Genomic DNA, 27,142 nt, shown 5'->3' with positions numbered 1-27,142 from the left:
AGACTCAAATCAATAGAATTGGAAATGAAAAAGGAGAAGTAACTACTGACACTGCAGAAATACAAAGGATCATGAGAGATTACTACAAGCACTTATATGCCAATAAAATGGACAACCTGGAAGAAATGGACAAATTCTTAAAAGCACAACCTTCCAAGACTGAACCAGGAAGAAACAGAAAATATAACAGACCAATCACAAGCACTGAAATTGAGACTGTGATTAAAAATCTTCCAACAAACAAAAGCCCAGTACCAGATGGCTTCACAGGTGAATTCTATCAAACATTTAGAGAAGAGGTAACACCTATCCTTCTCAAACTCTTCCAAAATATAGCAGAGGGAGGAATACTCCCAAACGCATTCTACGAGGCCACCATCACCCTGATACCAAAACCAGACAAAGATGTCACAAAGAAAGAAAACTAGAGGCCAATATCACTGATGAACATAGATGCAAAAATCCTCAACAAAATACTAGCAAACAGAATCCAACACCACATTAAAAGGATCACACACCATGATCAAGTGGGGTTTATCACAGGAACGCAAGGATTCTTCAATATATGCAAATAAATCAATGTGATAAACCATATTAACAAACGGAAGGAGTAAAACCATATGATCTTCTCAATAGATGCAGAAAAAGCTTTTGACAAAATTCAACAACCATTTACAATAAAAACTCTCCAGAAAGTAGGCATAGAGGGAACTTACCTCAACATAATAAAGGCCATACATGACAAACCCACAGCCAACATCGTTCTCAATGGTGAAAAACTGAAACCACTTCCTCTAAGATCAGGAACAAGACAAGGTTGTCCACTCTCACCACTATTATTCAACATAGCTTGGAAGTTTTAGCCACAGCAATCAGAGAAGGAAAAGAAATAAAAGGAATCCAAAATCGGAAAAGAAGAAGTAAAGCTGTCACTGTTTGCAGATGAAATGATAGTATACATAAAGAATCCTAAGGATGATACCAGAAAACTACTAGAGCTAATCAATGAATTTGGTAAAGTAGCAGGATACAAAATTAATGCACAGAAATCTCTTGCATTCCTATACACTAATGATGAAAAATCTGAAAGAGAAATTAAGGAAACACTCCCATTTACCACTGCAACAAAAAGAATAGAATACCTAGGAATAAACCTACCTAAGGAGACAAAAGATCTGTATGCAGAAAACTATAAGACAATGATGAAAGGAATTAAAGATTATAGAAACAGATGGACGGATATACCATGTTGTTGGATTGGAAGAATCAACATTGTGAAAATGACTATACTACCCAAAGCAATCTACAGATTCAATGCAATCCCTATCAAACTACCAATGGCATTTTTCACAGAACTAGAACAAAAAATTTCACAATTTGTATGGAACACAAAAGACCCCAAATTGCCAAAGCAATCTTGAGAAAGAAAAACAGAGCTGGAGGAATCAGGCTCCCTGACTTCAGACTATACTATAAAGCTACCGTAATCAAGACACAAGTACTGGCACAAAAACAGAAATATAGATCAATGGAACAGGATAGAAAGCCCAGAGATAAACCCACACACATATGGTCACCTTATTTTTGATTAAGGAGGCAAGAATGTACAACGGAGAAAGGACAGCCTCTTCAATAAGTCATGCTGGGAAAACTGGACAGCTACATGTAAAAGAATGAATTTAGAACGCTCCCTAACACCATACACAAAAATAAACTCAAAATGGATTAAAGACCTAAATGTAAGGCCAGAAACTATAAAACTCTTAGAGGAAAACACAGGCAGAACACTCTATGACATAAATCACAGCAAGATCCTTTTTGACCCACCTCCTAGAGAAATGGAAATAAAAACAAAAATAAACAAATGGGACCTAATGAAACTTAAAAGAATTTGCACAGCAAAGGAAACCATAAACAAGGTGAAAAGACAACCCTCAGAATGGGAGAAAATATTTGCAAATGAAGCAACTGACAAAGGATTAATCTCCAAAATTTATAAGCAGCTCATGCAGCTCAATATCAAAAAAACAAACTACCCGATCCAAAAGTGGGCAGAAGACCTAAATAGACGTTTTCCAAAGATATACAGATTTCCAACAAACACATGAAAGGATGCTCAACATCACTAATCACTAGAGAAATGCAAATCAAAACTACAATAAGGTATCACCTCACACCAGTCAGAAGGGCCATCATCAAAAAATCTACAAACAATAAATGCTGGAGAGGGTGCGGAGAAAAGGGAACCCTCTTGCACTGTTGGTAGGAATGTAAATTGATACAGCCACTAGGGAGAACAGTATGGAGGTTCCTTAAAAAACTAAAAATAGAACTACCATATGACCCAAGAATCCCACTACTGGGCATATACCCAAAGAAAACCATAATTCAAAAAGGTCATATACCACAATGTTCACTGCAGCTCTATTTACAATAGCCAAGATATCGAAGCAGCCTAAGTGTCCATCAACAGATGAATGGATAAAGAAGATGTGGCACATATATACAATGGAATATTACTCAGCCATAAAAAGAAATGAAACTGAGTTATTTGTAGTGAGGTGGATGGATCTAGAGTCTGTCATACAGAGTGAAGTAAGTCAGAAAAAGAGAAACAAACACTGTATGCTAACACATATATATGGAATCTTTAAAAAAAATGGTTCTGAAGAACCTAGAGGCAGGATAGGAATAAAGACAAGTGTAGAGAATGGACTTGAGGACATGGGGAGGGGGAAGGGTAAGCTGGGACGAAGTGAGAGAGTGGCATGGACATATACACACTACTAAATGTAAAATAGACAGCTAATGGGAAGCAGCCACATAGCACAGGGAGATCAGCTCGGTGCTTTGTGACCACCTAGAGGGGTGGGATAGAGAGGGTGGGAAGGAGACGCAAGAGGGAGGAGATATGGGGATACATGTATATGTACAGCTGATTCACTTTGTTATAAAGCAGAAACTAACACACCATTGTGAAGCAATTATACTCCAATAAAGATGTTAAAAAAAATAAAAAAATTTAAAAAAAGAAATGAAGGAAAGAATAGCAGAGATCATTAAAACTAAAAGCTGCTTCTTTGAGAAGATAAACAAAATTGATAAACCATTAGCCAGACTCATCAAGAAAAAAAGGGAGAAGACTGAAATCAAGAGAATTAGAAATGTAAACGGAGAAGTAACAACTGATTCAGTGTCAGGTTGTTCTTTTCTAAGAAGTAACAACTGACACTGCAGAAATACAATGGATTCTTAGAAAAGATTTTCTAAGAATCCTTTCTAAATACAAACGATTCCTGCAAGAGGGAGGGGATATGGGGATATATGTATACGTATAGCTGATTCACTTTGTTATACAGCTGAAACTGATAGACCATTGTAAAGTAATTATACTCCAGTAAAGATGTTAAAAAAATAATAATAATGTAAAGAATAAATGAATGGAAAGTAGAAAAAAAAACAAGTGCAATTAAAATAAGTGAACTGAAAAAGAAGACAAATAAAAGAATGAGCGATTCACCAAATAAGAAATAAACACATTAAAAATATTCTTGAGAAGAGGACACTGGGTTGGCATTCTTCTAAAATTATAATGCTAAATGCTGATGAAGGGTTTGATGAAGAAGAGGGGAGTATAAATTGACAATCTCCCTTGAAAGCTATAGTGGAAGGCTGTTTCAGGAATATTAAAAATATTTATGTCTTTTGTTCTGACAAATCTTTTATGAATCTATCTGTCCTAAGCGAAACAGAGATTTGGTTGAAGATTTATGTATGAGGATGTTCAACACAGTATTATTTAACATAGAGAAAAACCTGTACAATATAGATTAATGGTTTAGTTTGATTATTCATAAAATGGTATATCACATAACTATTAAAAATCATATTTTCTTAGAACATTCAGTGTCATGTGGAAATGTTCATGATATAATATTTAAAATTGAAAGAATGGTAAGTTATTTACACGGAATGACTCAATTTTGTAAAATTCACACACAAATACACACACTCACAAACAACTGAAATATCAGAAGGAAATCCACAAGCATGTTCCTAATAATTATCTTTGGGTTGTAGGATTATGGGTGATTATTATTATCATCTTTATACTACTCTATATTTTCCCAATTTCTACAGTGAGCAGTTATTAATTTTACTACTTAGAGAATATAAAAAAGGGGACTTCCCTGGTGGCGCAGCCGTTAAAAATCTGCCTGCCAATGCAGGGGACACAAGTTCGATCCCTGGTCCGGGAAGATCCCACATGCTGTGGAGCAACTAAGCCCGTGTGCCACAACTACTGAGCTTGTGCTCTAGAGCCTGCGAGCCACAACTACTGAGCCCACACGCCACAACTACTGAAGCTTGCATGCCCTAGAGCCCGTGAGCCACAATTACTGAGCCCGAGCGCCACAACTACTGAAGCCCGCGTGCCCAGAGCCCATGCTCCGCAACAAGAGAAGCCACCGCAATGAGAAGCCCACGCACCACGGCGAAGAGTAGCACCCACTCGCCGCAACTAGAGAAAGCCTGCACGCAGTGACGAGGACCCAACGCAGCGCCCCCCAAAATAAATAAATAATAAGGAAGTTATAAAAAAGGAAATGGTGGGATAAAATGTAAATAACTAACAGAAAATAAAATTATATAGCCACTCTAATCCTGACTCAGTAAGCCAAACAGTCCACGATTGGTTAAATTTGGATAAATTATAATTTCAAATATTCAGGGAGGATCCTGAACAGAAAGCAAATTAAGAAGAAGAAAGGTACACCAACTGAGGTCCAGTCCTCCTACAATAGCACAACAAACTCCCAATACATGAATTCAGTAGCATTTCCCCACTTAATGCCTACTGAAATTATAACATCTAATTAGAGAATTAGTTACAGCTGACTTACTCCCTTACAGAAAGTCTGTAAATGATTATTTTGTTTTGAGGAGGGGTTATCACATAAAAATACAAAACTGCAGACGGAAATTTTTGTTAAGTCAGTAGTCAACAGAAGATAATGGAATCTGTTTACTTCTGCCTGCAACCACAAGTTAGTCTAATGATGTACTGTCTCTTCTTCTAAATGATTAATGCTGAATTAAACACTTTCCTTCATGACTGGGCTGGTTTGTAGTAATTTTGCATTTGCATAAATGAGCGAGCTCTAATGGACTGAGTTGAAAAGGTCAGCTATCAGCCCAACCACAGATGACTTCCACTAAGACTTACACAGTTCCTAAATGTTCTTCTAATTTAAACATTTTTTATTGTCTAAAAATGTTGTATTTTGTCTTATGCAACTTGTATTGCTTTAAAAGTATACCCAAATAAATTTGCTAACAAATTTCATATTGAAATCATTTTGGAGAACACACTGATTAAAAGATGTCTTCACTAAAGTCCTTTGAAAGTAAAGGATTATTTTATGAAGAACTAATCATACACATATCCCTAATTTCCATCTTTAAAAAATTTAGATTTTTTCACATACTAGGTTTACTTAAGTAAGGCAAGACACCCCTTCTGTGTAGGTTAGGACATAGTAAAAGATGACCTAAGATCAAGGCCAAGATCCTTGTCTCTCTGTGTCTCACTTCTCTCATATATAAATTGGGGATACTTCCATCTAATGTATAAGGTTATGAGAGTAAAGTGGAATAACAATGTGATACCACTGGATCCAGATCAATGATTGTCAAACTTTAGTGTGTGTCAGATCACTAGAGAGGGCTCATTCCCAGAGTTTCTGATTCAGCAAGTCTGGGGCTCAGCCAGAGATTCTGTGTTTCTAACAAGTTCCCAGGTGATGCTGATCTGGCCGGTCTGGGACCACACTTCAAGAACTACGGATCTAGACAGACCTGGGCACAATTTACTAATCCTGGGCACTTAGCTTCTCTGAAACAGTTTTTCTGACTCTTAAACTAGAAATATAACTACCTCATTGTGGAGTTTAGGAATTATGGAAGTAATGCACATTGCCTGCTGAACACAGTGCCTAGTTTATAAGACAGTGGTAATAGTAGTTGTTACCACCATTATTGCTACTATTTCTACTAAGCAATGGAACATGTAGAACATTAACACCAGAAAATTTTTTAATCACATTAAACTGCACTGTAATTTAAAGTTCCTTATATTTTACATTAATTCCTTTTCTGACAAAATTATAAAAGTTAATTATAAACTAGTTGATAAATTTCTATAACACCTTTTTTGTAGCAGTTAAGAGAATGGCTCTAGAGCACAACTGTTTGTGTTCAAATTCCAGTTCTGTAATATACCACGTGTCTGTGGCCCCCAGTTTCCTTATCCATAAAATAAAAACAATAATAGTACCTACTTCATAAGGTTGTGAGAACTGAACGGCTTAACCTACATAAACCTCTGAATAGTGCCTGGCATAAAATAAACATTTGATAAATGTAGCTATCATTATTATTATTACTATTATTCCAATACACTATCAGTAATATTATAAATATATACATATTTATATATACATCAAAGCATTAAATAGGTTTAATTTTATTTGAAGGTAAAATTCAAATAACTGGGTATTTTTCTAATTATTAGTATGAACTATAGACTATTTAGTCTTTTATTAGGTTGAGACATATGAACTGCTGATATGTAACTACTTTTGACTGATAAAAACAGTACATACTTTCATACGGCTGAAGCTAGTAGCTTTCACCCCAACCTCTCTGAGCATTCCTTTGAGCCCATTGATGGTTCTACCCTAGTGCACTCCAAGGTTTGCTTTTCGGCTCTCTTTTCACTCAGATTTCCCAGGAGGTTCATACCCACAACTATTACAGTTTTAACCACAGACTGAAAATCCAGAGGTTTTATCTAGCTCATAGATACATTTTGTTGGCCTACATAATTGTTTTTTAAAACCTGAAGATTTAACACTCACGTATTCAAACTCTCACTCACAAAAAAATCTGGATTTCTGGCTTCTCTTGAAAAACTGGATGATCTAGCAACACTGGACAAGCATTACCAAAAGCCTACAACTGTCTGGAATTAAGTAGCAGCTACCACTTCAAATAGGGCATGAGTTCTCTAAATTGCTAGTCTTCAGTCAGCTTTACTCTTCACTCATTTACTTATCTGCCTAGCCCTGAGGCATTCAATTTTTCAAATTTTAATTCTACCTTCCAGCAATATGTTGATAACACTAATCTCCATCTCCAGCCCAGACTCAGATCCAATTGGCATCACCATCAATACCTGTGAGTCTCACAGACACCTCAAATATAGGTCCTTCACCACCTCTGTTTTAGATTCTCTATTTCAGACGTTGACAACATCCAAACAAAAGAGTAAGCCAAGCCTTACGAACACATTTACTACTCTCATTCTCTCACCTTCCATTTCCAATCAATCAACAGTTCCTAAAGATTTATCAATACTTCCTAAAAACCTCAAGTCTATTTTCCTCTTCTCCTTCCCCATTACCAATGCTTTAATCCACTCAGGGCCTTAACAATCAAGGCTATTTATCTAGAGCCCCCGTCTTACTCGTCTCCTCTCTGCTTAAAACTCTGCTTCATTGGCTCCTCACAGACTCAGGATAAAATTAAAACCTTTTCATATTAGATGTAGGCCTCTGACTGTCTTTACAGCCTCATCTCCTGCTCACTGTTCTAAAGGTACCAAACATTCGTAGTTCTCTGAACATATCCGGTAGCATCATATTTCCATACCTTTGTACATGCTACAACAACCCATTTGCCTGGTAAATTTCTGTTCAATCTTCAGAACTCTACCAGTTAGAGGAGGTAAGGAGGCAGAGGTGGGAGACAGAGCCTGGTGACAGGGGACTTTTAATTTTTATATTATATAATTCTGAACAACTCAAAACTTTTAGAACTAGTATAATTTTAAATTTTGATTATTTTAAAAAGAATTACTCAGTAACAAGAAAAACTCTGCTCTTCTGTGCAGCACTGAGTGATTGTCTCTTTTGCCTCTCCATTATTTCAGTGTTCTATACATATTTCTACTACTACAGCATATTTCATACTACATTATATACTTCTTTACAAGCTCCTTAACTTCCTGGCTCATGTCTTATTAACCTGTATACCCTCAGTTCTGAGCACAGGAAGTAACACATACTAGACATACATTGAATGTTTGAACTCAACAGCCAGTCTAATTAATACCAAAACTGCTTTCCACACAATGTCTAGCCAAGAAGCCAAATGCAAAAGACTTTGGCTGACTAATAGGAAAAGTGATCATTTTTTGCTATTGCTCAAAAGGAAAGAGCCAGTTTATAAAGATGAATTGGCGACTATTTTCTTTTTAATCTCTGAAAAATGACAGAATGAAGCTGTCGTTTTCAAACCTTTTTAAAGCTCTAACATGCTAGGATTGTAATTTCAATTATTACCTAAAGGGGAAAAAATAGAGTATTTCTTTTTCAAAACTAAAGTTAATTTAAATTAACTTTGTTTAAAGCATTTTATGGCATCTCTTTAAAACTGGAGATATTCTGAAATATCAAGTTACCAGAACTGGGAATCATTAGAATGAAAAATTATCTGTTGTTTCAGGAAAGTTTGTTCTCTTCATGGCACCAGTCCTCTCAATTATTAACAAATGATGTTTCAGGATACAGGACATGTAGGTCAGTTAGAGATTCAAACCATAGTGGAAATGAAGGTGGTGGGTAATAGCCTGCCTACATATATTTCCATACATTTGACTTTCTTTCTTGTTACTATGGATGCACTGTCCATGCTCCCAGCCAAAGGCAATGCCCCACCTGTGTATTAGGCCCCATCCTGTCTTGCCTTCTGAAGGACACTGATCCAATAATTCTCCCCTTTCTCTCTTGCATCATCAATTTTTCCCTCTCTACTGAATCACTACCAACAGCATAAAAACATGCTATTATTGCTCTTATCTTTAAAAAAAGATATCTCATCTTTATCTCATTTCCCTCCTCCAGCTACTACTGTATTTCTCACCTTCCCTTTACAGCACAACTTGAAAGCACTGTCTATACTCTCATCTTTAAGTTGCTCTTCTCAAGGTTACCAATAGACTCTTAATTGTTAAATTCTGTGATCATTTCTTAGCCCTCAACTTTCTTGATCAGGAGCATTTGACACAGTTACTGATGCCTCTCACCTCCTAGAAACACTTTCTATCTTGACTTCCTGGGTACCACATTGACTTGGTTTTCCTCCTCCTTTTTGGTTGCTTCTTTTCGATCCCTTTTGCTAGTTCCACCTCATCTCTGTGTCTTCCAAATAAATGTTGGAGTGCTTCAGAGTTCATTACTTGGACCTCTTCTCTTTTCTCTCTACACTTATTCCCAAATTCTCATGGCTTTAAAAACCACCTATATGCCAATGACTCCCAAATTTATTTCTTCAGCCTGGACTTTTCTCCTGAATTCCACACTTCAACTGCCTACTTGACATCTCCATTTGGATGTCTGATAGGCATCTAGAACTTGATTATAAGTATGTCCAAGGCTAAGTTCCTGATGCCCACCTGCCACTCCCAAACTAGTTCCTCCTGCAATCTTCCCCACCTCAGTTAATGGCAACTCCATTCTTGTTGCTCAAGACAAAAATATGGTGTCATCCTATACTACTGTCTTCCTCTCACATGCTACAGTTCAACCTTCAAAAAAATATAATATCTAACAACAGACTACTACTTAGCAATATAAAAGGAACTACCAATATATGCAACAAGATGGACAAATATTAAAAACATTATACTGAGCTAAAATAAAGCCAGACAAAAGAATACATACTGTATGATTCCATTTATGTGAAACTCTCCAAAAAAAAAAAAATCTAATCTTTAATGATAGATCAGCAGTTGTCTGGAGCCAGAGGCTGGGAGTGGAGACTGACTGAAAGAATAAAAGAATCTTTTGGGTGATAGAAATGTTCTACATCTTCATTATGGTAGCAGTTATATGAGTAAGTAAATGTCAATATTCATTGAACTTTATAGAGTGTACATTTTATTGTATGTTAATTACAGCTCAATACAGTTGATTCCACACACATAATAAGCCAGATAATTACACACACATAAGCCAGATAATCTCATGTTGCCTGAGACTCCCATAACTATTATAGTAGAAAAGTATCCATTTAAAAAATACACATAACACTTCATTTATCCTTGTCATTTAAATGATTCATTAAAGGAATTGGTTGTTTTATAAGCAAGCCACATAAATATGGAAGTGTTAAAGGGGAGGTCAGTTTAACATAAATAATTTAAATCAGAGAAGGTAGATGTGCCTTTGCTCTAGGGGCCTGGGTCTCCTCTCCTTTAAACAGGCAAACAATACAGCTTCTGGAAGTCCAAAGAAGATGTCTCCTTAGTAACTGCAGAGGAGAGAATTCCATACTGCAGCCTTCACCTGCATCTAGCAGCTATTACTTGAAACACATTAAAGTATTCAACTTCATTCAAGTAAAGAGTTCCAGAGTGTGGGCATTATCTGCTTTCATTTATAAGCAGCAGTATATGTTTAACCTAAAAATAAAGGCCATGGGCTTTCATAATAAGATTTTAAATGTTTTATGAAATTAAATGTAGTGGAAAATTTCAGGAGGACATCATTAGTTTATAGCAGTCTGAGTAAAGAATATGACCAAACATAATAAATACTTTAAGAATGCTTTTTCCTAAAAGCATTAGAGATATCACGAGTGAGTACACTGGTTTATCTTTATTATATGTAAGCTGGATCTTTCATTTCTATGTGCCAATTTCTTAAACAAGACAATGAAATAAAATAACTTCAATATACTATCCTAGTATAGAAGAACAATAGCTGTCGGAACATCTTGTATAACATATCTGGTCACTGTTAGACTTCATAACCAAAACATTTGTAAGCTATAAATTTACTATTTCTTTATCTTGGTATGCCTAGCATCTATCACAGTGCATTGTCACTTGTAGTTCAAAGAAAGTGCAAATATTCTCAATTTTTAAGCTTCTTGGACTGCTTTAAACATAAAATAGAGGTTACTCTGGATAGGCAAGATAGCAAAAACATTAGTAACAAAGCTAACAGGCATTCCTAATAGATGAGAGGTACATTAGGATAGGATCATTAAAATTGACTTTTATTTGCTGGTTTAGAGTTTTCAAAGCAAGATGAAATGAGAATGATCATCTAGTACCTTACCCTTTCTACCGGTGAACCATAGCATGCAATGCCGAAACATAGCAGTGGCAGATGGCATTTGGTGTTATGAACTATAAAAAGGATAACAGCAGAGAAATGATGGCTGGCAGACAAGACGCAGAAATGCAGATGAAATGAATGCAAACTTGTAGTTCTCGAAGCAAAGCAAAACCTTTAAGCCAAAGGCTGCTACTAGCTTCAATTTATATTTTGAGTTTTACATGGACAAACACTGCAGCCTTCACAATCAGTCTTTGGACTTTTCATGCAGAAGCAGAGCCACACTCCTCGATAAAGAAGACCAGCAACCTTCTGCAAACACAAGCCAGCAGCAGCAGCCCATCACTCTCTCCCTTCACTGATTTTCATTGTTTCAAATTTTAATTTTCAATTGCAGCCAGATCCACAGTCATTTCAAATAGATCTGTATCCACTGCAGATACGATTAAATCCCTGCCTAACCTGCAGTACCACTTCATCCAGAACGTTCCTGTGCACTCGTTCATGCAGGATCAGTTGCAAAACCATTCAAGTCACCCAGCAAACAACCCAAAAGAGAAGGAAAGAAGCAGCTGGGACTATGAAGAGAAAGAATCTTTTCTTTCAGCTCACCCTGGAAATGGAAGGTTTTCTGATCAACAGTTATTGTGAAGGTGCTGTCGTCCTCATCGTCTATACCAATCACAGCTCCCTGTGAAACAAAGAGCAAAATCCCAATAAGGCAAACAATGACATCAGCAATATTCACTACTGCTACAGCCCTGTAATGCTCAATGCACCGACGACACTGGATGCAGGCTAGACACAGAAAAGGGGAATCTGAGACTCTAGCTTTGCTTAAGGAGGAAGAACTAAACGAACGGATGGCAGGGCACTGTAGTACTCTGCAAGGGTACTTTCTACCCTTGCTTAAGGGGCATGGATATGGTGGAGGGGGAGGGGACAAACATAGAAGCTGAGTCTAGAATCTGTTTAAGAGCCAGCCACTGATCCTTTCGGAGCTTTAGATTGCTCTCTAAAATGGGAGTCACCGGGTTGTCCTGAGGCTCCAAGAACACAAGTGCTCTTCATCAGGCTGCTTCTGTGTTATATTTGTTAGTTCAGAAATGCCAGGCGACACTTGCTTCGAAACACTGTCCCAGTGGCTTCTTCAAGGTATGCTCTCAAAACCACCTGTCCATGGCTCTGCTACTGCACTTCCACATTATACTGTGATTATCTATGTCTGCCTTCTCCCACTGAACCGCTACAAGATCTTGGAAGTCAAGGACTACTTTACTCATTTTGATACATGGCACTCAAGTACACACTCAGTATATGTTTTCTAAATAAAAGCATGAACAGCTCTCCAAAAGGGGGGACGGGGGTAAGGTAGGCCTGCATTTATAAGTTGTTTGTTTCAGGAAGGTGGATAGAGTGGGTTTTAAACTTTTTCTTTTTGGTATTCAACTATATGCAGCATATTAAGACAACAGGAATTAGGAAAGCAACATGAAGCTATGCAAAATAGGGAGTCTACTGGTCAGTGTCCTTAAGAAATAAGTGTCTTAAGTATTCCAGAGAGAATAGCTAGAGAACATGGCACAGGTGTAATGCTCCAGGTTGGTGACAAAACAAGCAGTATGCAACAGACAAAACTAGGACCTTGTAAATGGGGATTGAAAGGACTTAAGGGGCCAAGATGCCTAATCCCATGAAAAAAAAGGCTACTCCTATCCCAGGAGGATTAGGTAATAGAGCCAAACATTTACAGGTTACCACCACCCCTTCCAAAAGTTCGTTTTATGTCACTTTGTCTATTCTAATGCAGGTCTTTCACAAAAGCAGTCTCCAACTTACAATGGTTTGACTTATGATTTTTCAACTTTACGATAGTGTGAAAGCGATACACATTCAGCAGAAACCGTACTCTGAATTTTGATCTTTTCCTGGGCTAGCAATATGTGGTGATACTCTCTCATGATGCTGGGCAGCAGCTCCCCATCAGCCACGTGATCACAAGGGGGAACAAGATACACTGACAACCATTCTGCACCTAATCAACCATTCTGTTTTTCAGTACAGTATTCAATAAATTACATGAGCTATTCAACACTTTATTATAAAACAGACTTTGAGTGAGATGATTTTGCCCAGCTGTACGCTCACATAAGTGTTCTGAGCACGTTTAAGATATGTGAGCCTAAGCTATGGTGTTCAGTAGGCTAGGTGTATTAAATGCATTTTTGACTTAAGATATTTTCAATTTATAATAGTTTATTGGTATGTAACCCCATTGTACGTCTGTACCTGTTTTCACTTACCAAAAGAAATCTGGAAAATTTCCAGAAACAGGTGAAAAGCGAAACTCGCATTCAGCATTTGTTTTGCCCTGAGCCGTTACACAGGCAGTGTTCACGCCAAATAGCAAGAGTAGAACCGCCGAACTCCCTCCCCAGGAACTACACTCAGCATCAAGCTGCCACAGCTTTGAACTGTGTCTGTGAGCATCTGGGCTTTACCTCTACTTATTTTGCGTACCTGTTAGGAAGCTGCAACCTAAGGTAATTGCTTTTTCACTTTACCCATTTCGCCTTACAATAGGTTTCATAAGAACACTCTTCTTTCAGATAGGAGGGGAAACATGTATTTATTCCTTCTCAGAGGCTGTCTGGATGAACCCCAACTCTATCCAAATCCCAGCAACTTGAATTACCTTAGTTATTCCTCTGTATCATATTGGGAAGGGATTTTTATCCCCATTTTCACATATGGAAAGTGTAGCTAGAGTATAATGACTTACCCAAGGTCATACAGAGTTAATGGCAGAACCAGACCATTGGTATGGTACCTACTTATTCTATGACAGCAAATAAAGACACACCTTAGTGGGTAAGCACATGTGGGAGCAACTCATTCTGGTTAACTTTATTTCATGGTTAATGGAGTTAGCCTTCTCACTTATGATGTATCAATTATTTGTTGAGTCATAACTAAATACAGCATATGTGCCAGATACAGCCTTGGAATATATAACAATAATGCCTCCAGTAGAGGAGATAAAACATGTAAAGAGGTGAGTATACATAATATAAGGCAAAAAGTGATCTCTACATGGATGAACTTTGAAAACATGCTAAATAAAAGAAGCTAGTCAGAAAGGACCACATGCTGTATGATTCCATTTACATGAAATGCTCAAAATAGGCAAATTTATACAGACCAAGAGTAGGTTAGTGGTTGCCTAGGGCTGAGGGGCTGGAGAAGGAGGTGGGGTAGAATGAGGAATGACTGCTAATGGGTATGAGTTTCTTTACAGGGTGATGAAAAAATTCTAAAATCGATTGTAGTGATGGTTACACAACTCTGTGAATACACTAAAAACATTGAATTGCATACTTTAAATGGGTGAATTGTATGGTATGTGAATTATATCTCAACAAAACTGTTATATAATTCACCACAATTCCAAACTCGGGTTCTTTCTTTTTGGTCCCTTAACGTAAATTCACCAGTTTAGACCTAGTCAATTCAGATAGAAACCTCTCGGTTCTAATACCTGTTCTCCTTTATTCCATCACCACAAGTTGTGCTCATTCCACTTCTGAACTATAATCTCAAATTCGCCAACTCTCCTCCACCCTATGAATTGCTACGGCCCTATTTCAGGGTTTCATCACTTCTTGCTTGATGAAGCAATCTGTCTAAGTCTGGCTACCTTTAATCCACAGTCCTTGCTATTGCCAGAGTAATATTTATAAAGCACAGACTCTTACAGGAGACCCAGATACTTAAAACTTTCCTTGGTTCTCCATGAACTATTAGATAAAGTCAACATTTCTTCATAATGCCATTCAAGATTGTTCAAAATCTGGCCCAACCAACCTTTCCACTGTCATCACCTAGCCACTTCCTCCTCACCTCACAGAGATCCTATATGTACTCAGCCTCAACATTTCTTCCGTACACTGAAAGAAAACACCAAGAAATTTCACTTTTTCACGTCCTTCCTCAAGTTCAATCCCCCACCACTTGTTAAACAAAAGCAAACCCCCACATCTCCCCCTAGCTACCACCTCCTTTCTTATTGCTTTCACAGAGGAACTTACTGAAAATTGCCCACACCTTAACCTTTCATCTACTCCCAGCAATTGCTTCCTTCCCCACCTCTGCACCAAGCTTCACTCTCACAGGTCTTTAATGACCACTTTACTACTCGAGAGTTTTGTCATACAACATCACTCTGAAGCATTGCTGCTGCCCCTGACCACTTCCTTCTTAAAATTCTCTCCTTCAATGACTCTTTATTACCTAAGCTGTGCTTCAGAAACATTTCTACCTAAGTATCTTTGACAACCTATATGGAAAAGTATTCTTTCCTGGTCCATTATATTTTTCCCCTCCTCTATCCAAAAGCTTCTTTGAAGACTTTGGAACCTATCTTACAACCTCACACTCCAATCCAGTCTTGCCATTACCCTAAGCATTCTTCAATGTACAGAGGCACAATTCACCTGACACTCTGGCCTCTCAGTTTCTTGATTTATTCAACTCAAATAAACTTCATTACCATTCTCCTTCATTCACTCATTCTCACGGCAATTCCCTAGACCTGGATATCATATCATATCCAACATGACAGCCATTAGTCACATGTGGGTATTTAAATTTTTATTATAATTAACTAAAATTTTAAATAAATTCCTCAGTCATATTTCAAATACTCAATAGTTACATGTGGATAGAGACTATGGAACTACACAGTGCAGAAACAGAACATTTTAATGACTGCAGTAAATTCTACTAGACACCATTGCCCTAGACCTTGTCATCACAGAGAACTAAACCATAGTAAAAAGTTAACACTGCCAGTTATTGAACTGGCAGTAATGAGCCAGCCACTGTGATAAGCATTTTACATACATCATTTGAAAACAACTTTATATGGAAAGGTAACATACACAAATCATAACCGTACAAGCTCAATGAAGAAACGCTCTCCTTGTACCCTGTCCTAATCATTAGCCTTGTCCTCCATCCCAAAGGTAAATAGTATCTCTACTTCTAACATTAAAATTAGTTTTGTCTGTCTCTGAACTTCATACAAATGGACTCATACAACATATTTTCTTCTGTGTCTGACTTCTTTCACTCAACATAATGTTTGTGAAATTCATCAAAGATGTTGCATATAGCAATGGTTTGTTCATTTTTATTGCTATATGTAGTATTCGTTTGTATGAATATCCACAATTTATCAGTTTCACTGCAGATGGACATTTATGTTATGTCCAGTTTTAGGTTATTAGAATCATGCTGCTATGACATTCGTATTCATCTTTTGTTATATATATGCTTATATTTCTATTAGACACAGTCTAGGAGTGAATTTGTTAGGTCATATGGCATGCACATGCTAATTTCTTTTTTGCGGTACGTGGGCCTCTCAGTGTTGTGGCCTCTCCCGTTGCGGAGCACAGGCTCTGGACGCGCAGGCTCAGCGGCCATGGCTCACGTGCCCAGCCACTTCACGGCATGTGGGATCTTCCCGGACCGGGGCATGAACCCGTGTTCCCTGCATCGGCAGGCGGACTCTCAACCACTGCGCCACCAGAGAAGCCCCACATGCTAAGTTTAATAGACACTGTCAAACAGTTCTCAAAAGTAGCTGTGTCAATTATACTCCAACCAAAGGTGTATGAAAGTTTCAACTGTTCCGCACCTTCACTAACACTTTTTTACTTTAGTCATTCTGACAGGTGAGTGCTAGTAACTTATAGTGGTCCCAATTATATTTCCCTGATAACTAATGAAGTTCAGTATCTTTTCATATTTGTGACCATGTGACTATCCTCTTGTTCTTTTCTTGAAGAGAAACAGTTCAAGTTTCTTGCCTATTGAATAGACTGGACTACTATTTTCTAATTATCTGTAGGAGTTTTTTATATATCCTAGACATGAACTCTTCACTGGCTACGAATTAGGCACAAATCTTCGCCCACCCTGTTGCCAGCCTTTGTACTCTCATAATTATGTCTGTTCATGAAGAGTTAACTTTAATATAGTAAAATGTATTGGTTTTACACCTTATGATTGTGTTTTCTGTATCTTCTTTAAGAATTCTTTCCCAATCCCAAGACCATGAAAATATTCTCCTATGTTATCTTCTAGAAACCTTTACATTTGGGTATCAGGTGTAGTAAGTCCTCCAACATTTTTCTCTTGGCCTTTCTAAATTATAAATCAACATCAACACCATGGTCATGGCCAGTTCTCCCTAGAATGGCAGGTGAGAAAAAGTTGCAATCTCTACTGGGGTCTCTTTGTTGACTGAGAAGACAGGGGTCAAAAGTGGGTATTCCTGGAGCAGAAGCAGAAGAACTACAATCCTGCAGCCTGTGGAACAAAAACCACATTCACAGAAACATAGACAAGATGAAAAGGCAGAGGGCTATGTACCAGATGAAGGAACAAGATAAAACCCCAGAAAAACAACTAAATGAAATGGAGATAGGCAATCTTCCAGGAAAAGAATTGAGAATAATGATAGTGAAGATGATCCAGAACCTCGGAAAAAGCATGGAGGCAAAGATTGAGAAGATGCAAAAAATGTTTAACAAAGACCTAGAAGAATTAAAGAACAAACGAGATGAACAATACAATAACTGAAATGAAAAATACACTAGAAGGAATCAACAGCAGAATAACTGAGGCAGAAGAATGGAAAGTGACCTGGAAGACAGAATGGTGGAATTCACTGCTACAGAACAGAATAAAGAAAAAAGAACAAAAAGAAATGACAGTCTGAGAGACCTCTGGGACAACATTATATGCACCAACAATCGCATTATAGGGGTCCCAGAAGGAGAAGAGAGAGAGAAAGGACCCGAGAAAATATTTGAAGAGATTATAGTCGAAAACTTCCCTAACATGGGTAAAGAAATAGCCATGCAAGTCCAGGAAGCACAGCGAGTCCCACACAGGATAAACCCAAGGAGAAACACACCAAGACACATAGTAATTAAATTGGCAAAAATTAAAGACAAGGAAAAATTATTGAAAGCAGCAAGGGAAAAATGACAACATACAAGGGAACTCCCATAAGGTTAAGAGCTGATTTCTCAGAAGAAACTCTACAAGTCAGAAGGGAGTGGCATGATATACTTAAAGTGATGAAAGGGAAGAACTTACAACAAAGATTACTCTACCCAGCAAGGATCTCATTCAGATTTGATGGAGAAATCAAAAGCTTTACAGACAAGCAAAAGCTAAGAGAATTCAGCAGCACCAAACCAGCTCTGTAACAAGTGCTAAAGGAACTTCTCTAAGTGGGAAACACAAGAGAAGAAAAGGACCTACAAAAACAAACCCAAAACAATTAAGAAAATGGTCATAGGAACATACATATTGATAATTACCTTAAACGTGAATGGATTAAATGCTCCAACCGAAAGACACAGGCTTGCTGAATGGATACAAAAACAAGACCCATATATATATTATCTACAAGAGACCCACTTCAGACCTAGGGACACATACAGACTGAAAGTGAGGGGATGGAAAAAGATATTCCATGCAAATGGAAATCAAAAGAAAACTGGAGTAGCAATACTCATATCAGATAAAATAGACTTTAAAATAAAGAATGTTACAAGAGACAAGGAAGGACACTATGTAATGCTCAACAAATCAATCCAGGAAGAAGATATAACAATTATAAATATTTATGCACCCAACATAGGAGCACCTCAATACATAAGGCAACTGCTAACAGCTCTAAAAGAGGAAATCAACAGTAACACAATAATAGTGGGGGATTTCAACACCTCACTTATACCAATGGACAGAGCATCCAAACAGAAAATTAATAAGGAAACTTTATTAGTAAGCAAGCTTTAAATGACACAATAGATGATAGATTTAATTGATATTTATAGGATATTCCATCCAGAAACAGCAGATTACACTTTCTTCTCAAGTGCACAAGGAACATTCTCCAGGATAGATCACATCCTGGGTCACAAATTAAGCCTCAGAAAATTTAAGAAAATTGAAATCATATCAAGCATCTTTTCTGACCATGACGCTATGAGATTAGAAATTAACTACGGGGAACAAAACGTAAAAAACAGAAACACATGGAGGATAAACAATACATTACTTAATAAACAAGAGATCACTGAAGAAATCAAAGAGGAAATCAAAAAATACCGACAAACAAATGACAATGAAAACACAATGATCCAAAACCTATGGGATGCAGCAAAAGCAGTTCTAAGAGGGAAGTTTATATCTATACAAGCCTACAGCAAGAAACAAGAAAAATCTCAAATAAACAATCTAACCTTACACCTAAAGGAACTAGAGAAAGAAGAACCAACAAAACCCAAAGTTAGCAGAAGGAAAGAAATCAGAGATCAGAGCAGAAATAAATGAAATAGAAACAAAGAAAACAAAAGCAAAGGTCAATAAAACTAAAAGTTGGTTCCTTGAGAAGATAAACAAAATTGATAAACCAATAGCCAGACTCATCAAGAAAAAGAGGGAGAGGACTCAATAAAATTAGAAATGAAAAAGAAGTTACAACAGACACCACAGAAATACAAAGCATCCTAAGAGACTACTACAAGCAACTTTATGCCAATAAAATGGACAGCCTGGAAGAAATGGACAAATTCTTAGAAAGGTATAACCTTCCAAGACTGAACCAGGAAGAAATAGAAAATATGAACAGACCAATTACAAGTAATGAAATTGAAACTGTGATTAAAAATCTTCCAACAAACAAAAGTCCAGGACCAGATGGCTTCACAGTTGACTTCTATCAAACATTTAGAGAAGCGCTAACACCCATCCTTCTCAAACACTTCCAAAAAACTGCAGAGGAAGGAACACTCCCAAATTCATTCTATGAGGCCACCATCACCCTGATACCAAAACCAGACAAGATACTACAAAAGATACTACAAAAAAAGAAAATTACAGACCAATATCACTGATGAATATAGATGCAAAAATCCTAAACAAAATACTAGCAAACAGAATCCAACAACACATTAAATGGATCATACACCATGATCAAGTGGGATTTATCCATGAGATGCAAGGATTCTTCAATATATGCAAATCAATCAATGTGATACACCATATCAACAAATAGAAAAATAAAAACTGTATGATCATCTCAATAGATGCAGAAAAAGCTTTTCACAAAATTCAACACCCATTTACGATAAAAACTCTGTAAAAAGTGGGCATAGAGGGAACCTACTTCAACATAATAAATGCCATATACGACAAACCCACAGCAAACATCATTCTCAATGGTGAAAAACTGAAAGCATTTCCTCTAAGATCAGGAACGAGACAAGGATGTCCACTCTCACCACTATTATTCCTCATAGTTTTGGAAGTCCTAGCCACAGCAATCAGAGAAGAAAAAGAAATACAAGGAATACAAGTTGGAAAAGAAGAAGTAAAACTGTCACTGTTTGCAGAGGACATGATACTATACATAGAGAAACCTAAAGATGCCACCAGAAAATGACTAGAACTATTCAATGAATTTGGTAAAGTGGCAGGATACAAAATTAATGCACAGAAATCTCTTGCATTCCTATACACTAATGAGGAAAAATCTGAAAGAGAAATTAAGGAAACACTCCCATTTACCACTGCAACAAAAAGAATAAAATACCTAGGAATAAACCTACCTAGGGAGGCAAAAGACCTGTATGCAGAAAACTATAAGACACTGATGAAAGAAATTATAGATGATACCAACAGATGGAGAGATATACCATGTTCCTGGATTGGAAGAATCAATATTTTGAAAATGAGTATAATACCCAAAGCAATCCACCGATTCAATGCAATCCCTTTCAAATTACCAATGGCATTTTTTACAGAACTAGAACAAAAAATCGTAAAATTTGTATGGAGACACAAAAGACCCCGAATAGCCAAAGCAGTCCTGAAAGAAAAAAGTGGAGCTGGAGGAATCAGACTCCCTGACTTCAGACTATACTACAAAGCTACAGTAATCAAGACAATATGGTACTGGCACAAAAACAGAAACATAGATCAATGGAACATGATAGAAAGTCCAGAGATAAACCCATGCACCTATGGTCAACTAATCTATGACAAAGAAGGCAAGGATATACAATGGAGAAAAGACAGTCTCTTCAATAAGTGGTGCTGGGAAAGCTGGACAGCTACATGTAAAAGAATGAAATTAGAACACTCCCTAACACCATACACAAAAATAAACTCAAAATGGATTCGAGACCTAAATGTAAGACCAGACACTATAAAACTCTTAGAGGAAAACATAGGAAGAACACTCTCTGACATAAATCACAGCAAGATCTTTTTTGATCCACCTCCTAGAGTAATGGAAATAAAAACAAAAATAAACAAATGGGACCTAATGAAACTTAAAAGCTTTTGCACAGCAAAGGAAACCATAAACAAGACGAAAAGACAACCCTCAGAATGGGAGAAAATATTTGCAAATGAATCATCGGACAAAAGATCAATCTCCAAAATATATAAACAGCTCATGCAGCTCAATATTAAAGAAACAAACAATCCAATCCAAAAATGGGCAGAAGACCTAAATAGACATTTCTCCAAAGGAGACATACAGATGGCCAAGAAGCACATGAAAAGCTGCTCAACATCACTAATTATTAGAGAAATGCAAATCAAAACTACAATGAGGTATCACCTCACACTAGTTAGAATGGGCATCATCAGAAAATCTACAAACAACAAATGCTGGAGAGGGTGTGGAGAAAAGGGCACCATCTTGCACTGTTGGTGGGAATGTAAATTGATACAGCCACTATGGAGAACAGTATGGAGGTTCCTTAAAAAACTAAAAATAGAATTACCATATGATCCAACAACCCCACTACTGGGCATATACCCAGAGAAAACCATAATTCAAAAAGACACATGCACCCAATGTTCATTGCAGCACTATTTACAATAGCCAGGTCATGGAAGCAACCTAGATGCCCATCAACAGATGAATGGATAAAGAAGACATGGTACATATATACAATGGAATATTACTCAGCCATAAAAAGGAAAGAAATTGGGTCATTTGTAGAGACATGGATGCATCTAGAGACTGTCATACAGAGTGAAGTAAGTCAGAAAGAGAAAAACAAATATCGTATATTAACGCATTAATGTGGAACCTAGAAAATGGTACAGATGAACCGGTTTGCAGAGCAGAAATTGAGACACAGAAGTAGATAAATACGTATGGACACCAAGGGGGGATAGAGGCAAGGGGTGGGGGTGGGGGTGTGATGAATTGGGAGATTGGGATTGACATGTATACACTGATGTGTATAAAATGGATGACTAATAAGAAAAATAAATAAATTTTTAACAAAGTCGGTATTCTTGGCCCTTTGTAAATTTTAGAGTCAGCAGTGGAACAAGTTACATACACACACACACACACACACACACACACACACAAACACACACACACACACTTATTAGGATACTGACTGGACTGACTGGGAACAAACTGGGATTGCCACTTATTTAGGTCTTTTTTAACTTCAGTGTTTATAGTTTTCTGAGTAAATGTCTTGTCCCCCCTATTCTTAATATTTATTTCTAAGTAATTAATGTTTGATGCTATGGTAAATGTTCTCTATTCTTTAAAAATCATTTTTAATTACTAGTTGCTGATATATTGAAATACAATTTATTTTTGTATAGTGACCTTGTATCCAGTACCCTTGCTAAATTCATTTATCAATTCTAATAGTATCTACAGATTCTTTTGGATTTCCTGTATGCTTAATTAAAGCTGCTATGAATAATAACAGTTTTATTTCTTCTACTCCAATCCTTATACCTTATATTTATTTTTCTTGCTTTATTCATTGGCTAGGACTGCCTGGTGTAAGACTGACCCTAGAGTGGCTGGCAATGTTGAATACAGGGGTAGTGGGGGGCATCCTTGTCTTGCTATTGGTCTCTCTTTCACTGTCCGCTGTAGCTATTTAAAATCTTCTCTACCTTCCTTGAACCCTCAACAGCATAAGCAGTCATCAGGTAGGAACTCTAAACCTGCTATGCCCTCCCACCTAAAGACTCGCCTGCATCTATACCCACTCTTGCTTCCTTTCCACTTGTCATAATAGAAAAGGTGCCTATTACCTTTCCTCAGATCTCTTACTGTACCAATTTTCAACTCCTCTCCCTCTCTATTGGCTCTTTCCCAACTTCATTTACACGTGCCAAGACTTTACACTCTCTAACAACAACAAAAACAACACCAACAATCCTTCTCAATTATACAACCTCAGCTAGCAAATGGCCCACCTCTCTCAGTGCCTTCCAGTCAAGATTATTATTCAGACTTGTCCAAGTCTCCCGCCTAAAATTTATTTTAACCTCCCACTCCTCATAGGATATGTAATCATATCAGTGGTTGTTCTTTACCTTCAAATAATGTGACTGTATAACCTGGTTTACCTGCAACAGTTCCAGATTATTCCTGTTATCTTAGCATAATAATGAATAGAACCCCCTTTATTCTCAGGAGTGTCCTGCTATAGGGGATATGGTCACTCTATCATGGCCTAGCCCAAAGGCCCTCAGTGATTTGCTCCATGCCTACCTCTCATCTCTCATGAAATTCTATAGTTGGGCAGCTTGAGGTTTACCAATTGCCCCAAGCTCTCTTCCACCAAACATCCTTCCTCTCCCCTTATCTGGGTTTATACTATTTATCTTTTACATTTGGTAAAGCAAACTCCCTTTGCTAATCCATATATGGAATAATACTCTATCATTAACCAAAGTTCTTTGTTATGCTAACCCATCAATATACCAAAGTTTTTACTTTGTCCCTGCTTTTATGACCCATTGTGCCAACATAATAAACATATATATCACTCAATGACTTTCCATGATTTTTCTTCTGAAGGTTTCAGATGATCAACATTTCAGGTTCTGCCAGTACTTGGGCTCACCAAGGTGCCTGCTGCTCCAGGTCACACTATCCAGGTTCCAGAAAGTAATAGAAGATGGAGTCATGAAATCAGTTGAGTTTCCTGACTTTACCTCTTTTCCTTTCTTATATACACACAAACATACTTCAGACATGAATCATAGTTCTGGTACCAAAGACAGAAAGATAGGTTTGCTCTCATGCCTTGGGAAAAAACAGAACGCTGGCTATTTTAGGGCCAATCTCCCTTTGTAAGAAGAAAAAAGTAAACTGGTAAACTGGCTCCAAAGATAATAAAAAAGGAATGATGACTCCTCTGGGACACAGATTGCTCACACAGCTCCTAAAAGGAACGTTGACAGTGCTAAGAATACACAGCACAGCTACTCCCACTGCAACTCTACAACCACATACTTTCCCTCACTGCTGAAATATTAGAAGTCTTACATTCATATAACATTCTTACATTCTTACATTATATGACCTTATGGTATATGATCTTACTTTCATATAACACATTTAGGCAGAACAGGTATTACTTTTCTTTCGAAATTAGAAAACTAAGACTCAGAGAAGTAAAAAAAATTGCCCAAGGTCCTACAACTAAAAGACAGGAGAATTCAGGTCTTGCAACTCCTGATCCAAAGGCCGTTCTTAACAGGGCATAGGTATAATAAGCAATATTCACTAATTACTTCAACATACTTATTAAATACCTATTCTGGGCCAGGAGCAATAACAGCCAGGGGATATATATAGGAATAAGATATATCTCTGCCCTGCAAGAGCACATAGTTTAGAGGGGAGAGAGAAGAGTCAACAATATAGAGGGAAGCAGGAAAGCTTAAGGTCCAGCCTGCTCACCAAAGACACTGCTGCATGCCCCCACTTCAGCATCATTCATTGTTTCAACAAGTATTTATTGAATTTTCTGGTGACTAATAGAGTGGTGAATAATTTGCTTTCCTTTTTTCACTCAATATTATTTTGAGGTTTGTTCATGTTGAGTAAATAAATATATATATATGTACTTTTCATGTCAAGAATATGTATGTGTGTATACATATGTATATACATACATATACACACATATACTATCTATGTTGAGAATATGTATGTACATTTTATCTGCTATATAGTATTTATTATATAAGTATACCACAATGTCTCAATTCCACTGTGTAGAACATTTAGGTTATTTTTTATTTTTCCTATTCCAATAATGCAGCAATAATCATCACTGTATATGTCTCCTGGCAACACTTCTGCAAGAAAATGTCAAGCAAACCCTCTGAAATGGAAGAGAGTTCCATTTTTATGTAGAATCAGTTGTACCTTCAACCTTACTGAAGACTACAAAACTGCTCTCCTAAGCAGTTGTACCAATTAATATTCCCATCAGCACTGTGTGAGAGTTCCTATATCCCCAATCACTGGCCAACACTAGATAAAATCAGACTTTAAAAATCCTTGGCAAACTGATGAAAATACTCTCTTACTGAACTTTTAATTTAGAGTCTCTGATAATTACTGAGAATTAGAATCTAGTTATATTTATTGCCATTCTTATTTCCTCTTATATGAATTGAGTGTATCCTTTGTACATTTTCTTTTTGGGCATTCTTTTTTCTTTTCTACTGATTTGTATGTGTTCTTTGGATTTTCTTTTTGTCTATTAGATTTGTAGGAATTCTTTATATATTCTGGATATTAATCCTTTGTCAACTATATGCATTGTAAATATTTTCTCTCCTGCCCAATGGTTGTCTTTCTCTTTGATTATGGTGTCTTTTGTTGCTGTTGAAAGGTTTTAAAATTTGAATGTTGTTAAATCTGCCAATCTTTCCTATCATAGTTTGTGTTTTAAGACATCCTCCTCTATCCTGATACTATAAGGACATTCTTCTATAAACTCTTATAAGTATAAATTTTCATTTTATACCTTTAATACCTCTGGAATTTTTTTGTGTGCATAGCATGAGGTAGGGAATAATTTTATTTTTTTCCATATGGGCAGCCAATTGATCCAGCTTCATTTACTGAGTGATAGTGTCTGGTTTGCAATGCTGTCATATACTAAATTCTCATTGATGTGTGGTTCTGTTTCTGAGCTTTCTCTTCTATGCCACTGATCTATTTCCTTCCCCTTATACTAATAATATCATACTTATTTTAATTTAGAATAGTTTCATTTAAAAAGTCTTAACATATGGAATGGCAAGTCCCCCGACTCCTTATTCTTGAAAATTTTCTTGCCCCTTTACCATTTTAAATGACTTTTAGAATCATCTTGTCAACTTCTTTTTTAAGCCTAACTGAGATTTTTGACTGGGATTACATGTGTTTATAGATTAATTTAGGAGAAATAAATATACACATGATATTGAGTCTAATAAGCAAGAAGATGAGATAGCTTTATCTATTTTCAGATTTTCCTGTAGTCTTTCAATGATGTTTACATTTTTTATCCATCAAAGGAATGTATTTATCTTATAAAATATATTCTTAGGTGACTTAGAGTTCTTGTTACTATTTAAATAGAATTCTTTTTTAATTTTTTAAAATTTTTATTTATTTGGCCACACCACACAGTTTTGCTGAAGGTGAGACATTTAAATAGTATTTATTTAGATTCTTGTGGATTTTTTTAATGTAGACAATCATATCATTTGCAAACATCAATAATGTTTATTCTTCACTTCCAATACTTTTTCTTCAAATTCTTTTGTTTCTTATTCTTGTGTTATATGTTTGCCAGGGCCCCTAGCACAGTTACAGAAACATTTTCTGCAAGTACTAATTTTGATTCTTCTTTCCAAACCTTATATCTTTTGTATCTTCTCTTATAGCATTCCCTAGGACCTCCAGAGCACAATATTTAGAGAAGCAGCAATCCCTATCAAAATCCTCATGGCATTTTTAACAGAACTAGAACAAATAACCCTAAAATTCACATGAACCACAAAAGAGCCTGAATTGCCAAAGCAAT

At 36.8% G+C, this 27,142-nt stretch overlaps 1 protein-coding gene across 2 annotated transcripts in view; it reads right to left on the bottom strand.

Annotated features, from left to right (window-relative positions):
• OSBPL9 (oxysterol binding protein like 9) overlaps positions 1-27,142 on the bottom strand; it is a 167,627-nt gene that overhangs the window by 97,793 nt on the left and 42,692 nt on the right. For both annotated transcript variants that reach the window (XM_060021870.1, XM_060021879.1), the window contains exon 3: positions 11,799-11,877. In XM_060021870.1, the coding sequence (XP_059877853.1) occupies positions 11,799-11,877 (79 nt within the window). The remainder of the gene's footprint in view (positions 1-11,798; positions 11,878-27,142) is intronic.

This window comes from Delphinus delphis, chromosome 1 (genome assembly GCF_949987515.2).
Source record: "Delphinus delphis chromosome 1, mDelDel1.2, whole genome shotgun sequence".
Lineage (NCBI taxonomy): Eukaryota > Metazoa > Chordata > Mammalia > Artiodactyla > Delphinidae > Delphinus > Delphinus delphis.
The sequence above is the reverse complement of the archived record's forward strand: the minus strand, read 5'-3'. Positions and strand labels throughout refer to the sequence as shown.